Below are 24,499 nucleotides of genomic sequence, written 5' to 3'. Positions count from 1 at the left end.
CACACACACGACCCACGACAAAGCTCTAGAAACTAACCACAATCGCTTTGACAGCTGAAAGTGACTTGCAAATTATTATAACTAAATTCCTCCTTTGCAGTAATGCAGGCTCAATTATCTGCCATACCCAACCTAAGGAAAACAGTCACTAGCATCTCCCCATATCACGTATATTACACACACTCACCCGCCCCTTAGCACTCATTTGGCAGGCAGTCCAGAAAATGTCAGCAACGTAAAGGGTAAGCTGCTATGCCAGCAGGAGTAGACCACTCACTTAAAAGAGCTTTTTGTTGCAGAAAATGAGAAGGTTGAAAAAACATTTGCTAGAAGTCATCTCCCAAGGGGTCTCAGCATCTCACCCTCTGCTAGGACTAGCAGAGTTGCTTGCAGATAGCAAATGACAAATTCTCCTTCCTTCTTTCTTCTGGTTCTTGTGGAAGCAGCTATGACATGATTTGTATAGCACTGTATGTGTGCATGTACACACGTGTGTGGGTGTGTAAGTTTCTCTCCCCTTGGTATCTGCAGGATTTTTTATGTGGGGGCAATTAATGTAGTGGCTGCAGTAATGTAGGTTTCAAAGAATGGGGTGACCCTTTGGACAACCTCACCGAGTCCTCCAATAAAGGCGTCCCTCTGAGACAATTAAGACTAATTGGGAAGATCTCACTCATGTTTGGCTTGGGAGTATTACTCAGTAGAGGGAGCAAATAGGAATGGGAAAGTAACAGAACATCCTATAGCTCTCCTCTCCTTCCCTCACTCCTTTGATGTGACTGTGTGGATCACTAATGGCTCACCATACCTAAGCCCAGTTAATACACTGACCATGTGATAGAAATCTCCAGCCTGAATCAAATGGGATGGCATGGTGAGACTGCCTACAATGTCACGTAACCAATCTCTGTTTGTCTGTAGCAAAATATCCCCAATGGCTGGTGATGGGACATTAGATGGGGAGGGCTCTGAGTTACTACAGAGAATTTTTTTCCTAGGTGTCTGGAGCATGGATCATTTGCAGGTTTAAATTAGTGTAAATGGTGGATTCTCTGTAACTTGAAGTCTTTAAATCAGGATGTGAGGACTTCAGTAACTCAGCCAGAGGTTATGGGTCTATTGCAGGAGTGGGTGGATGAGGTTCTGTGGCCTGTGTTGTGCAGGAGGTCAGACTAGATGGTCATGATGGTCCCTTCTGGCAATAAAGTCTATGAGTCTATAAATGGAGTCACAAATGAACAAGAACCACAGCAGTTCTCAGACAGTTTGTAGCTGGGATCAGCAACCCTCTGGGGGGTTCCTGAGCAGCAATGATAGCAACCGTAGTGCACGTGAATACACCCAAGCATCTAGCTGAAGGAGCTGCCCAATACATCTGGGGAGGAAGAAAGGGGAAGCTGCAAGGGAGTCACATTAGCAGAATCTGCCATTGAGACCACACCGCATCTGTGCCACAGTATGCAGTCCCCTCCCCGCTACTGTGGTTTCTGCCACCTGTCCTGCTGCACCGCATTCTCAAGCAGTGTCCCAAAGGACAGGGAGCAGTAGCTGCAGTTGCTGGGGCTGGGGCAAAGGAAGAAGAGATGATATTTTCTGGAAGCTCTAGACCCCCCCCTTCCCCAAGGAGCAGAGAGAAGGTTCCAGGGAAGGAGCCCAGGAGCAAAAAGGATGGAGAGGAAGAAGTGAAGCAGGCCCTGAGCTACTGGGCTCTTTATAGGCCGGAAGGCTCCACTCCCAACCTCTCTCCCTCCCTTTTGGGAAAATAAGGTTGGTCTCTGAACAACTGGGCACCTTGTTTCTGTTCCTTAGAAGGGTGTGAGAGGAGCAGGAGGCAGAGTAACAGCAGCTGGGAGGTCAGCTCTGTGGGGAGAGAGGACACAGCAGGGTGCCCGGGAGACAGTGAGTGGAGAGCAGCCAAAATTCTATGGGGGGGACAAGCAGCCCAAATTAATTGTACCTGGGAGTTTGAGAGATGGGGGGCACTACAACTGGCCACCTACATTAATTGAGGGTGGGGCTTAGGCAGGGACCATCCATCCCTCCCCAAGCCCCCTTTCCTTGATGCTCCATGAAAAGCCCAGGCAGGGACTCTCTCCTTAAGCCCCACTAAGTATCTCGGGCAGAGACTCTCTACCTCACTCCTTTGTTAATAGATTGCAGAACTGATTCATTCACTTCCCTCATTGAGAAAACATCCTTGAAAATAGGTCCTATGTTTCAGAACCATTATAACCTGTCAGGACTGGTCCTAAGCACCAGCAAAGCAAGCACGTGCTTGGGGCGGCACAATTCCAGGGGCGCCATTCTGGCCACTCTTTTTTTGTTGGGTGGCATTCCAGCCACCTATTCTTTTGTTTGTTTGTTTTTTGCTTGGGCAGTTGTGGTCTCGGAGCTTGGGGCGGCAAATTTTTTGCTTTGGGCAGCAAAAAACCTAGAGCCAGCCCTGGGACCTATTACTTATGAGGCAAGGATTCTTCTTCAAGCCCATGACATCTTGAGATGCCACTTCCATACAGCAGGTCCCTTGAAACGTGCCGGTGAGGAGGACCTCTTTCTGTAATGCAGAGGGTGGGATAAGGTCCTTTTCGTGATTACCCGGGATATACTCGGTGATGGGAGACTGGACCCTGGATGCTCTCCTGCCGACACAGCTACTGCCGCTCATTGGGGTTGGTTTAATTATGCAGATGGGAAAGGTCTTTCCCGTCAGCATAGAACAGTTACATGAGAGACCTTACAGAGGTGCAGCTGTAGCGGTAGGGCTGTGCCACTGTAAGGTCTGTAGCGTAGACATAGCCTTACTCCAACATACTGTCCAATATGTGTGCACGTATTTAGGCATTACAATTCTGATAAACTGATTTTAAAAAGAAACTATGCCTCCCTTACATTTATTCTGCCTTAGCTTTTCCGTCACTCCACTTTTCTCTTTTCTTTTCCCTTCTACTGAATCTTAAAATCTTTTCTTTTCTTTTCCAGCATTAATTTCTTTATTCTAGTTCTCCAACAAGGTTAATGAGCAAATTGTTCTTTTATTTCCTTTTGGCCTCTATCTCCTAGTGCTCTATGTTTTGTTCTCTCCTTTCTTAATTGTTATTTCAATTTCTCCTTCTCCCTTTCCCAGTTTCTCTCTGCCTCCTCCTAGTCTATGAACATTTCCCTCTCAGCTCATTACTTCTACTTGCTTCTCTCTCTCTCTCTCTCTCCCTCCCCTGCCACCTGCGGTCTCTGCACCAATCATTCTTCTGTTCGCAGACAGCTGTATTTTCCTATGTGCACAGCCATACACCCAGCTATTTTCTTGCATACAAACACACTAGGCTGGGGCAACCCTGCAGTTTCTGCCCCATGTCCAAGCTCCATACAAATGAAGGGAAGGGACCAATTTTTACCCTCTCCTTCCAAAGGGCAGGGAAGGAGACAGCAACTAGAGCACACAAAGGCAGATGAGAAAGCCATTTTCATTCTCTGCCCTCAAATGGTTGGGAACCACTACACACACACACACACAATCCCCCAGGAGGTGCAAGCAATTTTCACTTTCTACTCTAGGGAGGGGACCATTCTGAGTTGTAAGGAAAGAGGTGAGATTCTGGGATTAGTTGGCCAGGATCAGCTATCGACCAAGCTGAGCTCTGTAGCAGGCAGGGATAAGGGAAGAACTGGGCAGGAGGGATTCAGCCCAGCTTAACTGAGCAGCCAGCATTGGTCAAAGAATCAGCATACACCAGGAGCACTACTGTCCTTTGTCTGCATTAGTAGCAAGGGATTGGTTGGTCAGCCAGTCATTGTCAGCTATGTCACCTGATTCCTGCGGTGGCTGCCAGAGGTAGGTGCTGAAGCTGTGAAAGTGTCACTGATTAGAGAAAAGTGGCCCTGTCCAGACAGAGGTTCAAAGATGACCTCTCTCAAGCTTGAACCTGCTGGTTCCCACAGTCTCACTAAGCAAGAGCTGGATACCATTTTTCTTTCAGAGATATTGCTTTGCTGTGTCAGTATTTTGTTTTCAAATGGCAGACATACAACAAGAAGGGGAGGGAAGGTAGGCAACAGCCAGCCCATAGGAAAATTTTAGGATTTTCCATCCCCCTCTGTTAGGGTGATCAGATGTCCCGATTTTATAGGGACAGTCTTGATTTTTGGGTCTTTTTCTTATGTAGGATCCTATTACTCCCCACCCCTGTCCTGATTTTTCACACTTGCTGTCTGGTGAACTATCCTCTGCAAACCAGTAGTGCCTCTAGTACATTGCCTGAAATGGACGTCAAAAAGTGAAGAGACCATAACACACACAAACACACACACACAAACCCATGCTAAAACATATAAATACAGTAAATCCCCATTCTCCTAAACAACGCATGGACTTTCCCCTTCTCTCACGTAACCAGCATTAATGACAGACGGATGTCTGCTCCACTCTAACCTGGAAGCTCTCGGTCCTTGAATGGATCGTCAATCTCTGTGCTCTTCGATCTGGCATCACTTTCACACACCGGGGTCTCATAGCTGGAAAAGGAAGAGGAGAAGGAGGTTCAATTATTTGATATAGATTCAGACACATCACGTCGTCATTAAAACTTTGGCGAACATTTCAGTCTTGCCTCATCGGCTCAGTGCAGAGGAAAAAACAAAAAACAGGAATCCAGGTGAGAAATAAATTGGCTCAGACTCAATCTGCATACGACCAGGGTGATGCTTGTAGGAAGAGGGCAGCACTTAGAGGAATCAGCATGAAGGTAATTTTGCCTTCTATCCCAGGCCTCTTCTTTTTGCTTGTCAGAAGGCGGTCAACCCTTGGGGTCCTCAAGAACTGTTCACTATCAGTGGTTGCCTAGATGACCAAGAAAATCTTCTGAACTTCAGCTGGCGAGGAGGTCAAGCTCATTTCTCTTAGTTGCGAGCTTAAGCACAGCAAGCCAGGCATTCTGCAACTTTGAGGTAGGGGGAGGGTAATGCATTGTGCCTTGCCTTGATTCAGATAACCACCTGCAGAGTGCACATTTCAACATGCAGCAGCCTGTCTATTAAATAGAGCAGACCAATAAAAGCATCTCCAGGAGCTATACTAGCTGCCAGTTCAAACAGTTCTAGTTCGGTTCCTTCTCTTCAAAAAGTCTCAGAATAGCCCAGGATTGAGCTACCTCAGGGGTGCCCCTCTCTCTGCCCCTCTCTACAGCAGCTGTGTCCACAGACTCACTACTGCTGAGACAGCCAGGTTCAAACTCACAGAGGCTACTTATCAGAGCTTGCTAACCCCACAATGTGTTTCTGTGGAGCTTTCAAGTTGTGCGGCCTCCAGGATCCAGGCTGGAGAGCTTTATGATGCACAGGAACAAAGATTTCAATAAAGAATCGGTTTCTGTATTGAAATCTGACTGGCCATGCAGTTCTCCAAGAGCTTTCTAGATCAGTACTAGCCATGACAACGTGGTGTCAGGCTATTCCTGGCCACTACGGGGATACACAAGAGTGGGGATAATGCAAGCCACTTTCTTTCCTGTTGTACCACCCAGTTAGTGGCCAGGGATAACAGGCCTGCGGCTTCTGTGCCTCTAAACACAGGGACTGTTTTCTTCTAACTCTCCTGGTCCTCAAAGAGAGCAGGTATGGGGAGGTGTCATAAACAGATAGCTAAGGGTTAATGTCTCTTTCACCTGGAAAGGGTTAACAAACAACACCTAGCCAGAGGACCAATCAGGAAACAAGATACTTTCAAATCTGGGTGGAGGGAAGTTTGGGTGTGGGTCCTTTGTTCTTGTTCTGTTCTCTCTCTGGGCTCTGAGAGTGACCACAGGAATCTCCAGGCTCCCTAATCTTCTGTTTCCAATTTGTAAGTACAACGGTAGAAAGACAATATAGGCTTTTACATTGTTTTTCTGTATTTGCAAATGTGTAGTCTGCTGGAAATAGTTTAAATTGTATTTTTTCTGGATAAGGCTGTTTATTACATTTTCTATAAGCTAAAAGACCCTGTAACTGTTTACCATCTAAATTGCAGAGATAAACCTTTTACATTTTTCTTTCTTTTTTTTATTAAAAGCTTTGCTTTAATACCTGTTTGATTTTTTTCTCCTGGTTAAACACCAGGGAATTGGTGGGGAGAAGGGAAAGAGAGCAGGGAGGGAAAGGTAAATTTCCTCTTTGTGTTAGATTCACGGAACTGAATCTGTATGGCCTCTGGGAGAAAGGGGAGAGAAACCTGATCCCTCTGTGTTGTGTTTCAAGGAGTTGAAGCAGGGTAAGCTCCTAGGGTACCCAGGGCGGGAAAGATCTGGGAGGAGGTAAAGAGGGGGAAGGGAATGGTTTATTTCCCTTTGTTGTGAGACTCAAGGAATCTGGGTCTTGGGGGTCCCCAGAGAAGGGTTTGGGGACACCAGAGTCTATCAGGCGCTCTACTTAAGTCTTGATTGGTGGCAGCCTATCAGATCTAAGCTGGTAATTAAGCTTAGGGGAATTCATGCTAGTACCCATATTTTGGACGCTAAGGTCCGGATTTGGGAAAGAATACTATGACAGGAGGATGCAGGGCCCTTCCTCCTCTGCATTGGCCATCTCTGGTGGCAGGGCAGAAAAGAAAAGCATGCTGTACCGCCCTGAAGGATGGGCAGCAGTAACACTCCCTCTGTGCAGTAAAGGGCTCCCACACTTCTTCCCGTGGAGGCTCTGCTCCTCCATGATGCAGACACGTGCCTATCCAATGCAACTGAGCCCTCAGTGTGATAGTTAGTATCAGTGCTCCTAACCTCAACCTAAGCCACTGCTACCATCAATCAGGAAAACCAAGTTCCCAAGTGTCTAGAAATCATTGGTGGTGTTCTTTTCTTTGCAGATAAAAACCAGGCCCAGTCCTCAGAGAGGATCAGCCATTCTGAGCATTTCAAGTTGTGAAGTTCAGCTGTATTTGAGCTGCATGTGAGCAAAAAAGAGTCTTGAAGTATAGTTTATATGGGAAGTGGCTATTTACTTCACATTTACATTAACTCTCACATAGGTTACTGGATTCTGCAAAAAAAGAACTTAGAGTGAACATGGCATATTTCAGCCAGAAGTCTGCATTTGTCAGAACATTAAGAGCATGTGCAAACAGTGAGTGATAATGAAAGCCTTGACAAATCCCTAAGTTTGATGGGTGCTACTATATATGCTGTAATACAGGTCCTTTCCTCTCTGCTTCGCTGAGTCCAGTGCACACAACTGGAGTGAAAGATGCATTCTTCTCCACTCAGGAGCGGCGCCAGGGTTTTTGGCGCCCTAGGCGGGGGTCCTTCCGCGCTCCCGGTCGTTGGCGGCAATTCTGCGGCGGGGGGGATGTCCTTCCACGCTCCCGGTCTTCAGGGCACTTTGGCGGCGGGTCCTGGAGCGAGTGAATGACCCGCCGCAGAATTGCCACCAACGACCCACAGTGCGGAAGGACCCCCCGCCGCCGAATTGCCGCCAAGGGCAGCAAAATGCCGCCCTCCCAAATCCTGGCGCCCTAGGCGACCGCCTAGGTCGCCTAAACGGAAACACCGGCCCTGTCTCCATTTCAAGTACAGTACCTATCAGTGGGATTAAAAAAGTGTGCATTCATACACACACATTCTGTAGGTGTGTTTCCTCTTCCTCTGCCCCTCACCCTGAAAGTAATAAAACTTAGCACTCCTATAGCACTTTCCATCCCTAAGTCTCCCAGAGCTTTTCAGCTCTCATTAACCCCATTTTACCGATGAAGAAATTGAAGCAGAGAGAGGTGAAGTAACTTGACAGTTAGTCAGTAGCACATCCAGGAACAGAACTAAGGTTTCCCAATTTCCATCTCCATGCTCCATTCACTAATCTAAAGGTGTTCCCCGTGCTGAACTAATGGTAAAGACTAGGAAAGCACAGTGTCTGACAGAGGTAGGGAGATCCTTCATAGTGTAGCTGTACTTCTGAGTTTAAATGCATGTGTGTTCTGTTGGAATTGTCCTTTCACCTTGCCCGACAGTTCAGCCCTGACAAGTTCAGTGCACATAACAGAAATACATGATACTAATTAGTCTATTCGGCTGTAGAAGAGACTGGGTCCAGAGAGAAGGGAAAATATTAAGAAAATATGAACAGTCATGTAGACAAGGAGGTTTAAGCACCCAACTCAGGCCCAGTTGCACTGGTTGGTGATTGGAGCATTATCTACTGTTGTAAACAGGAACCTAGACTGCATAACTCTGGTATGGCAATTCCTGAGTTCTTTGGTTCCCTTGTTTTCTCTAAATTGGTGTTCTCTCTTTCATAGTTATTTCATGCTCCACCTTACAAGCCACATTCAAAGCAAGTTGCTCTCACCGGGTAGAAGTACCAGGCAAGGGGCGCCCTGTGTCCACCAGGACGCACCAGCAGTACCCCGTGGACTGATGACATTGCACTGGTTTGTACAGCCCGCCAGGAGCACACTCTGGGATGACAATACCCTCACGGGGGTTCTGCCTGGCCTCCTCCAAGGCACTCTGTCTCTCCTGGTCACACGAGTGAACTTTCTCTGGAAAAGAAGGAAAAACAGAAACATCACCCTTTGCAAGAAAACATGGCTTCAGGGCAACTCTCAAACCTCAGCGTTCAGGATGCTAGTCAGACCTGAGAATGCCTGATCTCTATTCCTTCCCTAGGAAATTCCAATATTCAAAAGAAGTTTCTCAGCATGCACAGGGATCAGTGTTACATTCTGGACCTGAAATCCTCCTCCTAATGACGACAGCCAGCCACTTGTGAAGGGGTGCACCAAATACATTTTCCACTCTGGCCATAAAAATGGATAGGCTGCTCCTGCTTTCAGTATGTCCTAGACAGAGTGCATCTACTGCATACCCTGGGGGAACAGAGAGGAGGGCCAACCGCATCACCCCTGGGGCATGGAAAGAGCATGCTATTTCTTCCTTACTCCCCAGTATGTCCTGGGGAATGGAGAAGACACCTAGGCTTCTCTTTCCCCACACGGTATACCCTGGGAGACCGGAGAAAGGGCCGTGTCCCTTTCCATTCTACTATAGAGATAGATGGCCTCCTTGTTAGCATCATTCATGAGGGAACAGATAAAACAGGTGATATCCACTAAGGAACAGACCATTTAGAAGTGTCCCCTAGAGTCATCCAGGAATCTGGAACCTTCTGCTCCAAAGGTCAGGCTTCTATCACATGAGTAAGAGGTCAAACTCATTTAGCTGGCAGATGTAGTAGGCTGCTCTCCTCTATATGGACCAGCCACTAGAGGAGAACGAGACACACACACACACACTTTACAAACCTATAATGTTAACAATTATTTAACTGAAACAGTTGAGAGAAAAATTATGTTTGTTGGAAGACCTCAGACACGTCCATCTGGCCTTTGACCTGAGGGCTGAGAAAACTGTTGCTTCAAGTTCTCTAGTCACCTAAGGAATCTAGAAAAAAGTGGAAGACAAGACTTGACATTTGTAAGGTTTAAAAAAAAAAAGGAAAGTAGAGAACACCCCAATAAACTCTCTGGATTTTCTTAAAATATGTATCATGATAAAAAGTGAGGGGGACAAATGCTCCCCTCTTCCATACCCCCTTTTGCAGGTCACTTTAATAAACCATATTGCTTAAAATCCTCTCTCATGCCCAGAGGGCACTTCAAGTTTTCAGTAAAGAAACTAACTCAGAACCCTGACAGGAAGTGTCTCAACCTGAACTTGCAGACATTTTGATGGTCAGTTGGGACACATTGCATTACACAACTGTCTGCTCTTTCTGGGGGCCGGGGGTGCCACCCACAGAATTAGTCTGGCAGTTCTGAATGGAATTATTTGGGCACAGATTGCTTTGGTTACCAGAGGCCAATTGTCCATGATTTATAATTGTAACATAGCAGCCAATGAAAGAGGTTCCATGAGACCATAGATGTCTTCTGCCCCAAGCATTTCAGACCCTCCTTAGGACTGTGAACAAAAGACACTTAGACTTTGTCACACAGGAGTCCACACAAATGAGGTTTAATATAAGAGCTTTAACTATGTGCAAGTCTGACTTAACCAGAAAGAAAGTTGATTGGTAAAGAGTAGGGGAAGAGGGGGGAATAAAATCAACACAACTGAAAGGGCTCAAGTCTCAGCTGATATTTAAGCTGACTTCACTTTGCTGACAGATTTCACATCTTAAAAAAAACCCTGACTGTTCCTAAGCTGTATGCGGACAGAGGAGTCATTCAGTAAGAGGCCTGTGGGCTTCTTAACAAATCAATTACATCACAAGAGGTCAGCTTACTCAAGGTCCCTGCCTGACAGCAATTTACACCTGGGCCGTTGGGTGAGAGAGTAATTCATTTAATTCGATGAAGCAAACAAGAGAGACAGAATTTCATGCCTATGATCACCTCATTTTTGATTAATTCACTTTATTTAATAACCAAAAGAAAAAACTCCATTGAAGAGAAGTACATTCCAGACATTTTTCTGTCCAAAACCCCAAAGCTTCCTCAGTGTACAAATTCTCTGGAGTCCTTTGAGTATTGCAAAACTGGCACTAAAAGTGTCCTTTGAAAAAAAAAATAAATACCAATGCTTTTTTTGGCCCTGCACAACAACTTGTTATAAAATTAATCACTTTTCTTTTAATCAGCCATAGCCTTAGTTGACATATATACAGTACTGTGTGAGTATACATCACTGTGCATGTATATGCAGTGCACAAATGTACATTCATATACACATACCTATGCTTGCATTATACCAGTGGCATTTAAAAACATTTTCTCTTTGCCCAGTATACTAACAAGAAAAATGTGGGGGAATGGATGGCCCAGGGAACTCCTAATAGAAAACAGAGCTGATTGATAATCACTACCATCTGATGGGTGTTAATGGGTTATGCGTACATCTACACAGCAAAAAAAAAAAAAAAACGCTCACAGCAGCAACTCTCAGAGCCCTGGTCAAACAACCTGGACTCATGCTGGGAGGCTAAAAATAGCAGCGTAACTGTTTAGGCCTGGCCTGGAGCCTGGACTCTGAAACCTGGTGACATGGGAGGGTCTCAGAGTCTGGGCTCCAATCTGAGCCTGAACAGTCTCTCAGCTATTGTTAGCCCTGTGAGACCAAGTCAGTTGACCTGGGCTCTGAGATTTGCTTCCACAAGGTTTTTGTGGGGTGTTTTTTGGTTTTGCTTTGTAGACCTAGTCAGTGAAATGAATTTGGCAGCCTTTGTTTAGTTCATTGCACATAGGCATCCATGTCACAACAAACACCATCATAATTGGCACTGATTGGCTCCCTGTTATCTTTCTACTGAGACTTCCAAGGACTGAACGGACCATGGGGGCTCTCACCCAAGACTGTTTAAACTAGCAAATTGTGTAGTCATCACTCTCCACTGTTGGTGAAAGCCAAGATGTAGGCAGGATTACAGTATTAATTTTACCGCCATGTCTTCTAGAGTGGTGTTTCTCAGTGACCAGTCTGTGGACCAGCGCCGGTCCCCAAGATCTCCCTGACACAGTTGAGTAAGGCAGCAAGCCGGTCCCTGAGAAACAAACACTGATGAAAACACCAGAATCCTAGCTATACTTCAGCATTCATCATGGCATCACTAATAGTGAATTCTGACTATGAAGTTTGCTAATGTAGAAGAGGTCTTCTAGGAGTTTCCCTGAGACAAGTTGGAGGTGCTGCTCACTGGATGGAGGATCCCAGGGTCACTCTTTGGAATGACTTCCTTCTCCAGGGGTAACTCCGGCACCTTTCACTTGTGCCAAATAATATTGCTGTAATTTTTTGAAGTGAATTAACATTTAGGGTACTTCCAGACTATCCGCTGGATCGGCGGGTAGCGATTGATCTAAGACGCGATATATCGATCCCCGAACACACTCCCATCGACTCCGGAACTCCACCAGGGTGAGAGGCAGAAGTGGAGTTGACGGGGGAGCCGCGGCCATCTATCCCACGCTGTGAAGATGGTAGGTAAGTCGAAATAAGATATGTTGACTTCAGGTATGCTATTCCCATAACTGAAGTTGCGTATCTTACATCGACCTCTCCCCCAGTGTAGACCAGGCCTTAGGGCCTGATCCAACACCCACTGAAACCAACGGGAAGATTCCCAGTGACTTCACTGCAACTGGATCAGGCCCTCACTGTGCAGATTGTTTTTCTGGGAAAACATCTCCTTGGCACCTTATAATCTACGTGCAACATGTGACAGTGTGCAAGGCATCTAGAACGTATGGATAGAGGTTTTTTATCGTTTGTACCAATCCATGAATAAAGATGGCATGCAAAACTCCATTCATGGCCACACATCACTCACTCTCACATACCATTGCATATTATATAGATATGTGCACATACACAAGTTTAGGTGCTCACCCAGGTTTTAGTCAGTTTTCTTCTGTTGTGTTGGATATATTTGAAGAGCATCACAAGATTTTTAATATGGAAAAAAAGTTTCTATAAAAATCATATGTGACAAGGTCATGCTGACCTGAGCCCTCCTGTATAATTATTTTTGGAAGTTTCAATTTGTTAGAAAATTACAAGATATATATAATATTTAAATTGCAAAGTATATTTCAAAACAGTTTTTAATTGTGATATGGGGATGTGAGAGTAACTGGCTTAACTTCAGAGGCAAATTAACCAATTTGCAAGGGGCTGACGTTGGTTTAGTTGTGGGAGAGGAGAATGGGACAGTTGCAGGATAGCTGCTTCCTATTGGGGGAGAATGTTTATCTAAATGCATGTAGTAATAATAGTTTGTGTACAGGAAACCTACAAGTTTTTTCTTCCCTTTAGACTTAAAAACACTAGGATCTCACATCTGTGTACTGTAATCTCCCCATTATACCACAGCTGTGAAATTGAACTTATTTACTAGCAGGTGGTGGCATTTTTGCTATATCTGTTAAATAAATATGTCCTCAGGTTTCATCTTTAATACTTTCATTAGCTGTGAACAAAATCTGCATGTGATACAAAATTGTGAAGAGTCACCAACACCTGCAAAAACAGATAAAACAAAAAATACTCAGTGCCATATCTAGACACTCATGCAGTCACAACAGTGGCTGATGGTTAGATATCTAAATTAAATTTAACTTGGATAAATATATGATGGGAAAACAATCTGAAACATTTTATAGGAAGGAGTATCTTGAAAAGCCGTATTGTTATAGAGAATTAGGGCTGATTGTGGACAGCAAACTTTGTGCAGTGCAATGTGTTAGCAAAAAAAAGTCAATGTTATTTGGAGTTAGATACATGGATGCAGGAAGGGACTTAAGCACTTGTGAGACTGCTTCTTAGTTAGCGTAAATTCGCATGGCTCAGTTGACTTCATTGGTTTATACCAACTGATGATCTGACCTCCTGTGCTAACTTACAGGCACTTTATTACAAGAGACATGTGGAATTCAGAAAGTGACAGTGATTAAGGGGTTAGGTGGATTGATTTATGAGGAAAGATTGAGAGAACTAACTGTGGTATTTTCAGAAGCACTCAGCATTGTCCAAACTCCATTCTTATTTATATCAATGGGAGTTTTACTGTTGACTTCAACAGGGACAGAATTAGATGGAAGCTGAGGGTTCTGAAAATCCTGTTCTAAATGTGTGTAACTTCCACAAATGGTAATGACTAGGGGCTATGACAACCAATTATAAGAGCATTAACACCACTAATGGAAAGGAATTGTTTAGACTGGTCCAAACCCTTAACACAGCGTAATGGAAAATTATTACAACAATAATTTATACTTCTACAGCACTTTCCACCCAAAGATTTCAAAGAGCTTTACAGATGTTAAATGAATTAGCCTCAGACCTCCCTGAAGTAGCAAGCAGAACTATTCCTATTTTATAGCAGAGAAAACTGAGGCACAGAGAGTGTAAGTGATATGCCCGTGGTTTGTTGGGGACAAAGCCCAGGTTAAAATTCAGATCTCCTAGGTTCCAGTCCTGCACTTTAACCATACGGCTAAGCTTGCTCTGATCAGGACTAGAGAACGTAGGCTGGAGGAGTTCCCCGATGACCAGTTCTGTTAGAGTAAGGAACAGTTCCACTGGGGGAAATGGTGGCCTCTCCGTTGCTTGAGACATTTAGAAGTAGACTGGAGAAAAGCACTTGTGACTGTGCTGTAGCCACCAAGCTACACTGACAGTGAAAGTAAGATGTCCAAACAGATCTCCTGTATCTCTCAGATTTTTAATTTGGTGAACCTTCAACAATGTCATCTAGATCTAGTATCAGAGGGGTAGCCGTGTTAGTCTGGAGCTGTAAAAAGCGACAGAGTCCTGTGGCACCTTATAGATTAACAGATGCATTGGAGCTTTCATAGGTGAATACTTACTTCGTCAGACGCATGTCTAGATCTAGGACAGTGGAAACTTTGGAATGCCAAATAAGCTGTAAGCCAGACACCAGCTATAAAATTCATCTGCAGCCCAAAAAAGAAGCTCGTCTTCTCAATGAAGTGCAGGGTGTCTACAAGCATGACTCCCTACTTGAGTTAGCAGGAGTTATAGGCAAAAAGGGAAAAAAAGAAGAAAACCTTAAAACATGCATAAATCTACATCTAGTGAGAGAGGAGCATCTACTGAGTTGATGGGAGTGTGGTGAGTGAGAAGCTACCCAGGATCAACAATACTACTGTAACCATTTAAAAAAGAAAGACATAATCATCATGTTGTCCTGTTTTCTGCTGTGACTTGTGACAGCCGTCAGCAAAAAAAGCCCACTAGCTCAGCCAAACTACTGCTGCTGCTAGGGAACAAAACCTTTGGGATTCAGCAAATCAAGATTGCATTACCCACTGCCAGCAAGCATGCAAGAGCACGATAGAAAGAGAGAGAGAGAGTGTGTGTGTGTATTAGAGGAAAGTTTGTGGCAGAAATATCCATTTTAGTTGTAGTTGCTCAGCTCTAAAATGCTAACTACTTGTTATTTTTCACTCTCAGCTGCTTTTAACACTCTTTAGAGCATTTTAAAAACAGGCATCTTCCGAAGCGATGAGCTATAGCAGGAGACATGGGGACAGGACATCTCTTGTGGCTTTTTTATTAAACAAATTTTCCCTAGCAATGATCTTCTGAGAGATGCATCATCACATTCCTAAAAGGTCTCTTGCTCTCTCACACATTGAGAAATGCACTGTCTGACACATACCTCTACCATCTCCACACAGAAACAGAAGTGGACTGATGAGGTAAGGGACTCAACTACTGCCTAATTAGCCAGCTGATTATTAAAGATCTGGGGAATTTAGTGATGCAAGGCAATGCTAGAGAAGAGCAAATGCCAAGGAGCACTAGAAGAATAAATTACTGCTTAGACTCTTCCTTGAGGGGTAGATACTGTTTCACTAATGGTCAGTAATTAAAACACCCTCCAAAGACTTTCCCAAAATCTTGTTAAATCATGTCATCTCAGCAAGAACTGCTTCTCCCTCTGGCTCGAGAGGGAGCAGGTGAGCTTTGGAAAGCAAGCAGTCACTGAGGCCCAGTGGCTAAAGCACAGGCCTGAAAAAAATTCAGGGTTCTATTCCCAGCTTCATGGAATGTGCATATGGATAATCACCTGCAGGAGATATTCAGGGTTTTATTCCTAGTTCTGCCACAGACTTGCTGTGTGCAGGTAAGTCACTGAAGATATCCATGCCTCAATTTCTCCAATGCTTACATGGCTCTTTTAGGCTAAGTCTATCAATTAAATTGCTTTGAGATCCTTGAATGGAAGGTGCTAATATTAAGTCCTGCATTATTAGCTGTAATGGTAGCTCTGGTGCTAGTTAGCCAGCCAGCCATATTATCAGACCCATCAGTTCCTACTAAAACAGATGAGAGGCCACAAGGAATGGGAGTAGACTGGTCACACAGTGCAGGTCACCATGTGTTATCTGAAAGGCAAATCATTTGAGACAGGCTGATTCAAAGCATAGCACTAGCTACCCCGATTCATGATTACAGAACTGCTTCTTCTGGAGTGTTTTTGCTCTGCCTTTTAAGGTGCTTTTCTCCAGAGCCAGACACATGTGCCTGTGTGGTAAGAGCAACATGCACCATCTTCTCTCTGACTTGGGCACTAGGATTTCCTCATGAGCAGTTTCCCTTGAGTTCTGCCTGCAGTCCAACTTGAACCTGCAGGTTAAAATGCAAACAGAACCTGGAGGACCAGCTACGGAATCACTGATATTTGACACTCAGCCTACTGCTAGCCCATGGACAGAGGGACAAAACTCTGATCTCTTGCCTGGTAGCACATTATCGACAATGCTGAACTATGGGGCAAGCCCAGTTAGCAATAGCATTTTTTTTAATTAAAAATTATATCTTGCCATGCCATTGTCACCTCGCTTCAAGCTCTGCTACAAGATAGGGAGCTAAAACGGAGTACAGCAGCTGCTGGTGGATGGGCTCAACAGCAGAAACATCACAGATTTGGAGCGAAGATTCCTCACTTCTGTTTCTCACTCTGCCATTGATCCACGGGCCTCCAGCAAGTAAGGGCCTCTGTGCCTCAGTTTTCCTCTCTGTGAAATTGGAATAACATTTGCTCCTCTCAAAGAGATTAATCCATTGAGCCTGATTCTCATTTACACTGTTGTGGTAGAATCAAGAGGCCTTAAAGCGTAATGTGATGTAATTTACACTCACTCAAGGCTTTTTTACAATGTCAGAGCAGTGCTAAGGAGGTTTAGTGTAAGTGATAAACAGATCCATTGTGGTGTATAGAGCACTGAACTTGTGGAGGAACAGGTGCCTTTCTGTCCAACTAGGACACTCAGAAGCAATGGACTAGAGAAACGGAAAATTCCATCCAGGAAGCAGTTTCAACACAAGTTGCTGCAGGTTTGTATCCTTTCTACCTCAAAGGCAAAGAATGATTTTAAATATCCCGGGGGTGCTGGCACACAAGGGTTGGCAGTCCTGCTAAAACAGCATGGTGAACAGGGACTAGACACCACTCTGCAAAGCAGGGACGTGGATGGAGGAGCAGAAACAACCCCTTCTGTTTTCTCTAAAAGCACAATACCAGCTGAGCAAATATAGGCCCTGGGTATAGTATAAATCTCTCCCCACCTCTTACTCATCAGCAGCACCACCACTGCAGCCTGTCTCAATCTTGGACCATCAGCCTGGAAGAACATTCAGGGTTTATTTTATTTTTTAAAGTAGAAAGAAATATTCCCTGCAGTTGTCCCCAGTGCACACATTCAACTGTCCTTGCTTTGACTGTTAATCTCTCAGCAGACAACATGGGAAAAAGTTACTGTATATACTGCATGCTGCAGAATTTTATCTGTTGATTTATTACGTTCAAAGTGCCTTGCAGCAGGTGGCATGTTAGACCTAAATTATTCAGCAACCCCACCACTTCCCTGCCCCCCCCCACGCTGCCCCCTGTTGACATGGCAGAGCTGCACTGAGTTACATTGCAATGTTAACCAATTCTAACATTATTCAATATACTGCATAGCCCCTTAGACAGAAAACAGGGGTCAGCAGAAGGGGTGAAGCACTGTCTTGGCGATCAGGGTAGACTTTCAGAAGGAGGTAGCTGCTACTCAGGCCTCTTAAACTGCAAAGGAGTAGTGTGCTATTCTTGTGGGAATTAGCTGCTGCATAGCCAGGGTAGGGTCCTGCTATGCAGTACTCCTAAATCCTGCAGGAGCAAAATTCTGCTCTACTTGGATGGTAGTCACCTATTCCTGCAAGCCTACCCCACCTGCCTTCCAGACAGTGCTCAACCCCCGTCTGCTGCCCCAGGCAGGCAGTCACACAGCCATTGCAAACCTCCTAAAACAGTGGCCAGACAAGTTATGGAGCTAGAGGACAGCAGGAAAATGACCACATTATTTTTATGCATGCCGTGCATCATCTTGGCAAAAAGGTAAATTACAGCAACTATTTTGCCTGGCCACATAATCCATTTACATACAGGTTATCTATTACCCTGATTAAATCACAGCTCATTAGAACACTTTGGAAATTGTCTGTGTCATCTTGTTGACTTGATTGGATTAGAGTAGTGGTTCATGGTACACAGAGATTGAGACACACTGTTAGATCCTGGACCACTGAAGTCTCACCAATTATACAACCTAAAATCCCCAATGGCAGTGGTTGGCCTGAATCAAAACCCCTGAGCTGCTAAAGTTAGACTCATAGACTTTAGGGTCAGAAGGGACCAATATGATCATCTAGTCTGACCTCCTGCACAAAGCAGGCCACAGAACCCTACCCATCCACTTCTATAACAGACCCCTAACCTATGTCCGAGTTACTGAAGTCTTCAAATTGTGGTTTGAAGACCTCAAGCTGCAGAGAATCCACCAGCAGGTGACCCATGCCCCACGCTGCAGAGGAAGGCGAAAAACCTCCAGGGCCTCTGCCAATCTGCCCCGGAGGAAAATTCCTTCCCAACCCCAAATATGGCGATCAGCTAAACCCTGAGCATGGGGGCAAGACTCACCAGCCAGCACTCAGGAAAGAATTCTCTGCAGTAACTCAGATCCCATCCCATCTAACATCCCATCGCAGACCACTGGGCATACTTACCTGCTGATAATCAAAGATCAATTGCCAAAATTAAGCTATCCCATCATACCATCCCTTCCATAAACTTATCAAGCTTAGTCTTAAAGCCAGATATGTCTTTTGCCCCCACTACTCCCCTTGGAAGGCTGTTCCAGAACTTCACTCCTCTAATGGTTAGAAACCTTCATCTAATTTCAAGTCTAGACTTCCTAGTGTCCAGTTTATACTCATTTGTTCTTGTGTCTACATTGGTACTAAGCTTAAATAATTCCTCTCCCTCCCTAATATTAATCCCTCTGATATATTTATAAAGAGCAAGCATATCCCCCCTCAACCTTCTTTTGGTTAGGCTAAACAAGCCAAGCTCTTTGAGTCTCCTTTCATAAGACAGGTTTTCCATTCCTCGGATCATCCTAGTAGCCCGTCTCTGAACCTGTTCCAGTTTGAATTCATCCTTCTTAAACATGGGAGATCAGAACTGCACACAGTATTCCAGATGAGGTCTCACTAGTGCCTTATATAACGGTACTAACACCTCCTTATCTTTGCTGGAAATACCTCGCCTGATGCATCCTAAAACTGCATTAGCTTTTTTAACGGCCATATCACATTGGCGGCTCATAGTCATCCTGTGGTCAACCAATACTCCAAGGTCCTTCTCCTCCTCTGTTGCTTCCAACTGATGCATCCCCAATTTATAACTAAAATTCTTATTATTAATCCCTAAAAGAATGACCTTGCACTTTTCACTATTAAATTTCATCCTATTACTATTACTCCAGTTTACAAAGTCATCCAGATCTTCCTGTATGATATCCCGGTCCTTCTCTGTGTTAGCAATACCTCCCAGCTTTGTGTCATCCATAAATTTTATTAGCACATTCCCGCTTTTTGTGCCAAGGTCAGTAATAAAAAGGTTAAATAAGATTTGTCCCCAAACCGATCCTTGAGGAACTCCACTAGTAACCTCCTTCCAGCCTGACAGTTCACCCTTCAGCACGACCCATTGTAGTCTCCCCTTTAACCAGTTCCTTATCCACCTTTCAATTTTCATATTGATCCCCATCTTTTCCAATTTGACTAATAATTCCGCATGTGGAACCGTATCAAATGCCTTACTGAAATCGAGGTAAATTAGGTCTACCGCATTTCCTTTGTCTAAATAATCTGTCACCTTCTCAAAGAAGGAGATCAGGTTGGTTTGGCATGATCTACCTTTAGTAAAACCATGTTGTAATTTGTCCCAATTACCATTGACCTCAATGTCCTTAACTACTTTCTCCTTCAAAATTTTTTCCAAGACCTTACATACTACAGAGGTCAATCTAAAGGCCTATAGTTACTCGGATCACTTTTTTTCCCTTTCTTAAAAATAGGAACTATGTTAGCAATTCTCCAGTCGTATGGTACAACCCCTGAGTTTACCGATTCATTAAAAATTCTTGCTAATGGGCTTGCAATTTCATGTGCCAATTCCTTTAATATTCTTGGATGAAGAGTATCTGGGCCCTCCGATTTTGTCCCATTAAGCTGTTCAAGTTTGGCTTCAAGCTGTTCAACTTTGTAGAAGTTTGGGAATGAGCTTCACAGCCAGCCTGGTTTTCATTTTGCAGCTAATGTGGTTGTATCTAAGCATTATCTCCACAATGGCCAAATGACAACCCTGAATTTGAACACCTCTGAACTGAAAAAACTTGGATCCAAATCCAGGTATGTACAATGCTTCAGGCCAGCTCCACTCAGAAGATGGGTCAGACAGGAGATGGAAACAATTGATCTTTGATGTTCTTGTTTTGGGAGGGAGTCAGAAGATTACTCCATTCCCTTATATCTATGAAATTCCTCACCACCAAGTGGCAGCTTGTGGCATAGTTAACTCCTGATTGCCTTCTGGGCTACAGCTGAATTCGTTTCTTCACTCCCTTTGCTTTCACTATTTGATCTCAGCTCCCTTTGCACAACTGAGGAATACGCAACAACTCCTACCAGGACCGGCTCTACCATTTTTGCTGCCCCAAGCAAAAAAAAAAAAAAAAAAAAAAAGCCACCCGACTGTGCCACCCCAAGAACGGACAGAATGCCACCCCTTAGGATGTGCCACCCTAGGCACGTGCTTCCTCCACTGGTGCCTGGAGTTGGCCCTGACTCCTACTTGACTATAATGAGAAGTTGTATGTGTTTCCACCCTAGTCTTTAAATACTCTTGGGAGAACCCCCCATCCCTACTCCTCCTGCTCCCACACTTTTTGTTAGCAGCAGGAACTATTGTTGAAGAAAGTAACCTCCCTCTGCTGGCTGCACTGTGTAAGAACAGCATTTCCCCCAACAGTATTGGAGATACAGGACATAGCTGCGGGGTGTCATGTAGGAGACTGTTAACTGATTCAGGCTAATTTGCATTAAACACGGTTTGGCTGCCCACTGCAATGGCCACCTTTTGCACCTAGGGGTGCTTGTGTGCACACATGTCTATGCACAGGCCAGGGTGTGCATGCATGAACGTGGGGGGCAGATTAGTGTGTGCGCGCCATGCAGGTTTGTAGTGCATGTGCAGCATGCCATAGGCATATATATGTGCATGCACATCACGACTAAGGGACTTCTCCCTGCAGGTTCACAGACCTCCTTCAATCGGGCAGAGCCTTTGTAAAACCAAATTCAGTTCTCTCCAGCCTCCCCTTCTCTCTATCGTCCAAAAAGATCTCTAACCTAAACCCTTGGCCTCAGAGGAAGCTTCTCAAGAGAAGAATTTGACCCTCTGGTTTTAACCCTAAATGGAAATCTGTGGGGGTTTAGCAAAGAGCTTTGCTCCAACTCCGTGTACCTCTCTGCTGCCCATCCCCATCCCCATCTCCCTCCCCTCTCTCCAGGCCCTTTTCCTTAACAGGCAGCTGTGGAGGTAGCAGTTATGACTGTGCCTAGAGTAATTTGTTTTCTTTCTTTGGGGGTAGTGGAGACGGAATTCTTTGGGAATGATTTATCACATGGCACTAAGGGGGAGCTTCATTTATTTGCCTAGCTGCATATGGCTTAGCACCTAGGATTGCAAACTGATTATTATACATTGTTATTTTTCCCCACTTGTATACTTTGCAGCTTTTCATAGAGCAGATTAACTGCTCCCCAATGGCACATTATTTATGACTGTTTGCTCACGGACTGGCTGGGAAGGGTCCTGGCTCTAGACTCTTCCAGTGTGTCCCCCCCTCGCCACTTCAGGTCTGCTGGAGGATCACACTTGCTAGTGATACATCACTCCAATTCTAACTTTAAATAGCATCTAGGTAAGAGACTCCGTGATGGAGTTTGGATCCCTTTGGCAGCAGCCAGGAAAGGAACACGTGACTGGACTGCAGCTGCAATGAGAGAGCGAGAGTATGCACAGCCAGAAGAGCAGCTGCATATGCATGCACATACACAAACATGCAATATTAGGGCTTGTCTACACTGGCAATTTACAGGGCTGCAACTTTCTTGCTCAGGGATATCAAAAAATACCCCCGAGTACAGCAAGTTTTAGCGCTGTGAAGCGCCAGTGTAGCTACGCCCCTCATGGAGGAAGGTTTTTTAGAGCACTGGGAGAGCTCTCTCTCAGTGCTCTGCCACGACCACACAAGCCACCTTAAAGCCCTGCAGTAATGCTTTAGCATTGCCAGTGTAGATTAGCCCTTAGTGAAGGATCATCACTAGGACAACTGATTATCTGGCTTCCAAGGCAGGAACTCAGCAGGAAACATCATTGATTCATCATGAAAATTAAAGCAGTCTGGATAAAAATAAAATCAAGGATTTTTTAAAAAAATATTTACTTACATTAATTTTATTTAAATTAAATATAGGTTTATTTTTACAAAATAATCCCATTTAAAAGTAAATTTGAAATAGACAACCTATGCTTAGGCCTAAATGTACTATAATCTATTAAAATAATTTAAATTAAATACAAACAATAATATTAAGCTGTACATGTTTGCTGCCAAGTTTTAAACAAGTCAGACCACTGAACTGGTGGAAGTAACTGGCTAAGTACCTGGAGCCAGAGTTTGCTGAAGTGCTAACCCATTCCTCTTCCCCAGCCCCCATAGTAGCCTCTTCTGCAAGTGCAGAGAGAATATTTTCTTCATTTAAATTTTTTCAACTAGTTTAGTTCAATCACTAGGTCATTCAAAGTTAAGAAACCAGTTTTGAGTTGAAAAAGCAGGAGAGCTTGTTTTCCGTAGCTTTTATTCATGGAGAAAAAGAAGTGTGAGAGAATGAGATCTACTAGTTCTAAAACCTTGAAGGGCATGGTGACCAGAACTATCAGTTCAACTGACTTAACTACAGAGAATTCCTTTGTTTAATAAATCAGTTAGTTTTAAATACAAAAGAGATTAAAATACTGGGACTGTTCAAGTTGGCAGAGAGATGGGGGGAGTAGGAGAAGGAGGAGATATGATCAGTGTTCCCTTTAATTTTTCCCACCCATGTGCAGAATGAATTTTGTTATGTGCACCAATATGGAGGTGATGTGTCACACATCACCTCCATATTGGTGCACATAAAATTCATGCAGTGGGGTGGGGCTGAAGGGTTTGGAATGTGGGAGGGGGTTCAGGGCTCAGGCAGGGGGTTAGGGTGCAGGGTGTAAGGGTTTCGGCTGGGGGTGCAGGCTCTGGGGTGGAGCCGGGGTGCAGGAGGGTGCTCCGGGGATACAGTGGAGAGAGAGAGAGAGAGAGGACTCCCCACAGCTTTCTCTCCCCACAGCAGCACCTGGGCTGGGTGAGGAGAGGCACCTCTCCCTGCTGCTGCAGCTCCACGGCTGGGGCTGCAAGATAGGCACCCCTTCCCCAGCCCCAGCATGTCCAGGCTGGAGCCGGCAGAGGGGCGCTCTGGCCACAGCAGGGTCAGGCCGACTTGGTCGCAGTAGGTTGGGGCCGGGCTAAGTTTGGGCTGGGGGAGGGGCGCTTCTCCTCCGGTTGGGTTTCCTAAGCAGTGCTAAATAGGCTTACAGGGAACTTAGAATATGACAGAGGTCTATCAAATCATGACTGGTACAGAGAAAGTAAGGAAGGAAGTGTTATTTACCCCTTCATATAACACAAGACAATGAAATCAATAAGCGGCAACTTTAAAATAAATATGAGGAAGTACTTCTTCACACAGTGCACAGTCAACCTGTGGAACTCATTGCCAGGGGATATTATGAAGGCCCAAAGTACAACTTGGTTCAAAAAAGAATTAGATAAGTTCCTGGAAGATAGGCCCATTAGTGGCCATTAGCCACGATGGGCAGGGATGCAACTCTATGGTCTGGGCATCCCTAAGCCTCTGATTGCCAGAAGCAGGGAGTGGATCACTCAATTATTGCCCTGTTCTGTTCATGCCTCTGAAGTATCTGGCATTGGCCACGGTTGGAAGACAGGTTACTGGTCTAGACGGATTATTGGTCTGCCCAGTATGGCCATTCCTATCTTCTTAAAACATGTTTTGATAAAAAACAAAATAAATGCGCTGGATACATACTTAAGGGCGTTCTATTCAACTAATAAAAAAACGAAAATGCTGTTTTTGTACATTCCAATTTCCATTCAAATGCAGCTTGACGCAAACTATGAGTAGAAAATTAATCTAGTGAATAAGAAATGCTTCATTCACCATTTTCTAATGTAATGAAAATGTAAAAATTAAAAATTTGTATAAATATGAGTTTAGCTATATAATTGCTTAAATAAGTATATCAATATAATGTATCCTCCTGGTTAAGAAGAAGATGCACTGCATTTTAGTACAAAGGCTGTATTTAGTTGTAAAGCAACATGTTTTTATAGTAACCAGCCAGTGGTGGGGGGGAGGGAAATCAATATTTCTTTAGGAAAATAACTAAAAAGTAAATATGCAAAAACATAAATAAACCAATTATTTAAATCATGATTAAAATAAGTGATTTAAATCAATCCTGTCTGTAACTGAGTGACTTGATAGTGGCGAGTTTTTATACCAGTGAAGGT

General features: G+C 44.4%; 1 protein-coding gene across 6 annotated transcripts in view; it reads right to left on the bottom strand.

Moving 5' to 3' along the window:
* SMOC1 (SPARC related modular calcium binding 1) overlaps nucleotides 1–24,499 on the bottom strand; it is a 192,047-nt gene that overhangs the window by 17,316 nt on the left and 150,232 nt on the right. For all 6 annotated transcript variants that reach the window (XM_050953555.1, XM_050953557.1, XM_050953556.1 and 3 more), the window contains 2 exons: nucleotides 8,308–8,500; nucleotides 4,427–4,509 (listed from right to left, as the gene is read on the bottom strand). In XM_050953555.1, coding sequence (XP_050809512.1) covers nucleotides 4,427–4,509; nucleotides 8,308–8,500 — 276 coding nt within the window. The remainder of the gene's footprint in view (nucleotides 1–4,426; nucleotides 4,510–8,307; nucleotides 8,501–24,499) is intronic.

This window comes from Gopherus flavomarginatus, chromosome 5 (genome assembly GCF_025201925.1).
Source record: "Gopherus flavomarginatus isolate rGopFla2 chromosome 5, rGopFla2.mat.asm, whole genome shotgun sequence".
NCBI lineage: Eukaryota > Metazoa > Chordata > Testudines > Testudinidae > Gopherus > Gopherus flavomarginatus.
Note: the sequence above shows the minus strand (reverse complement) of the source record. Positions and strands in the feature narration are given on the sequence as shown.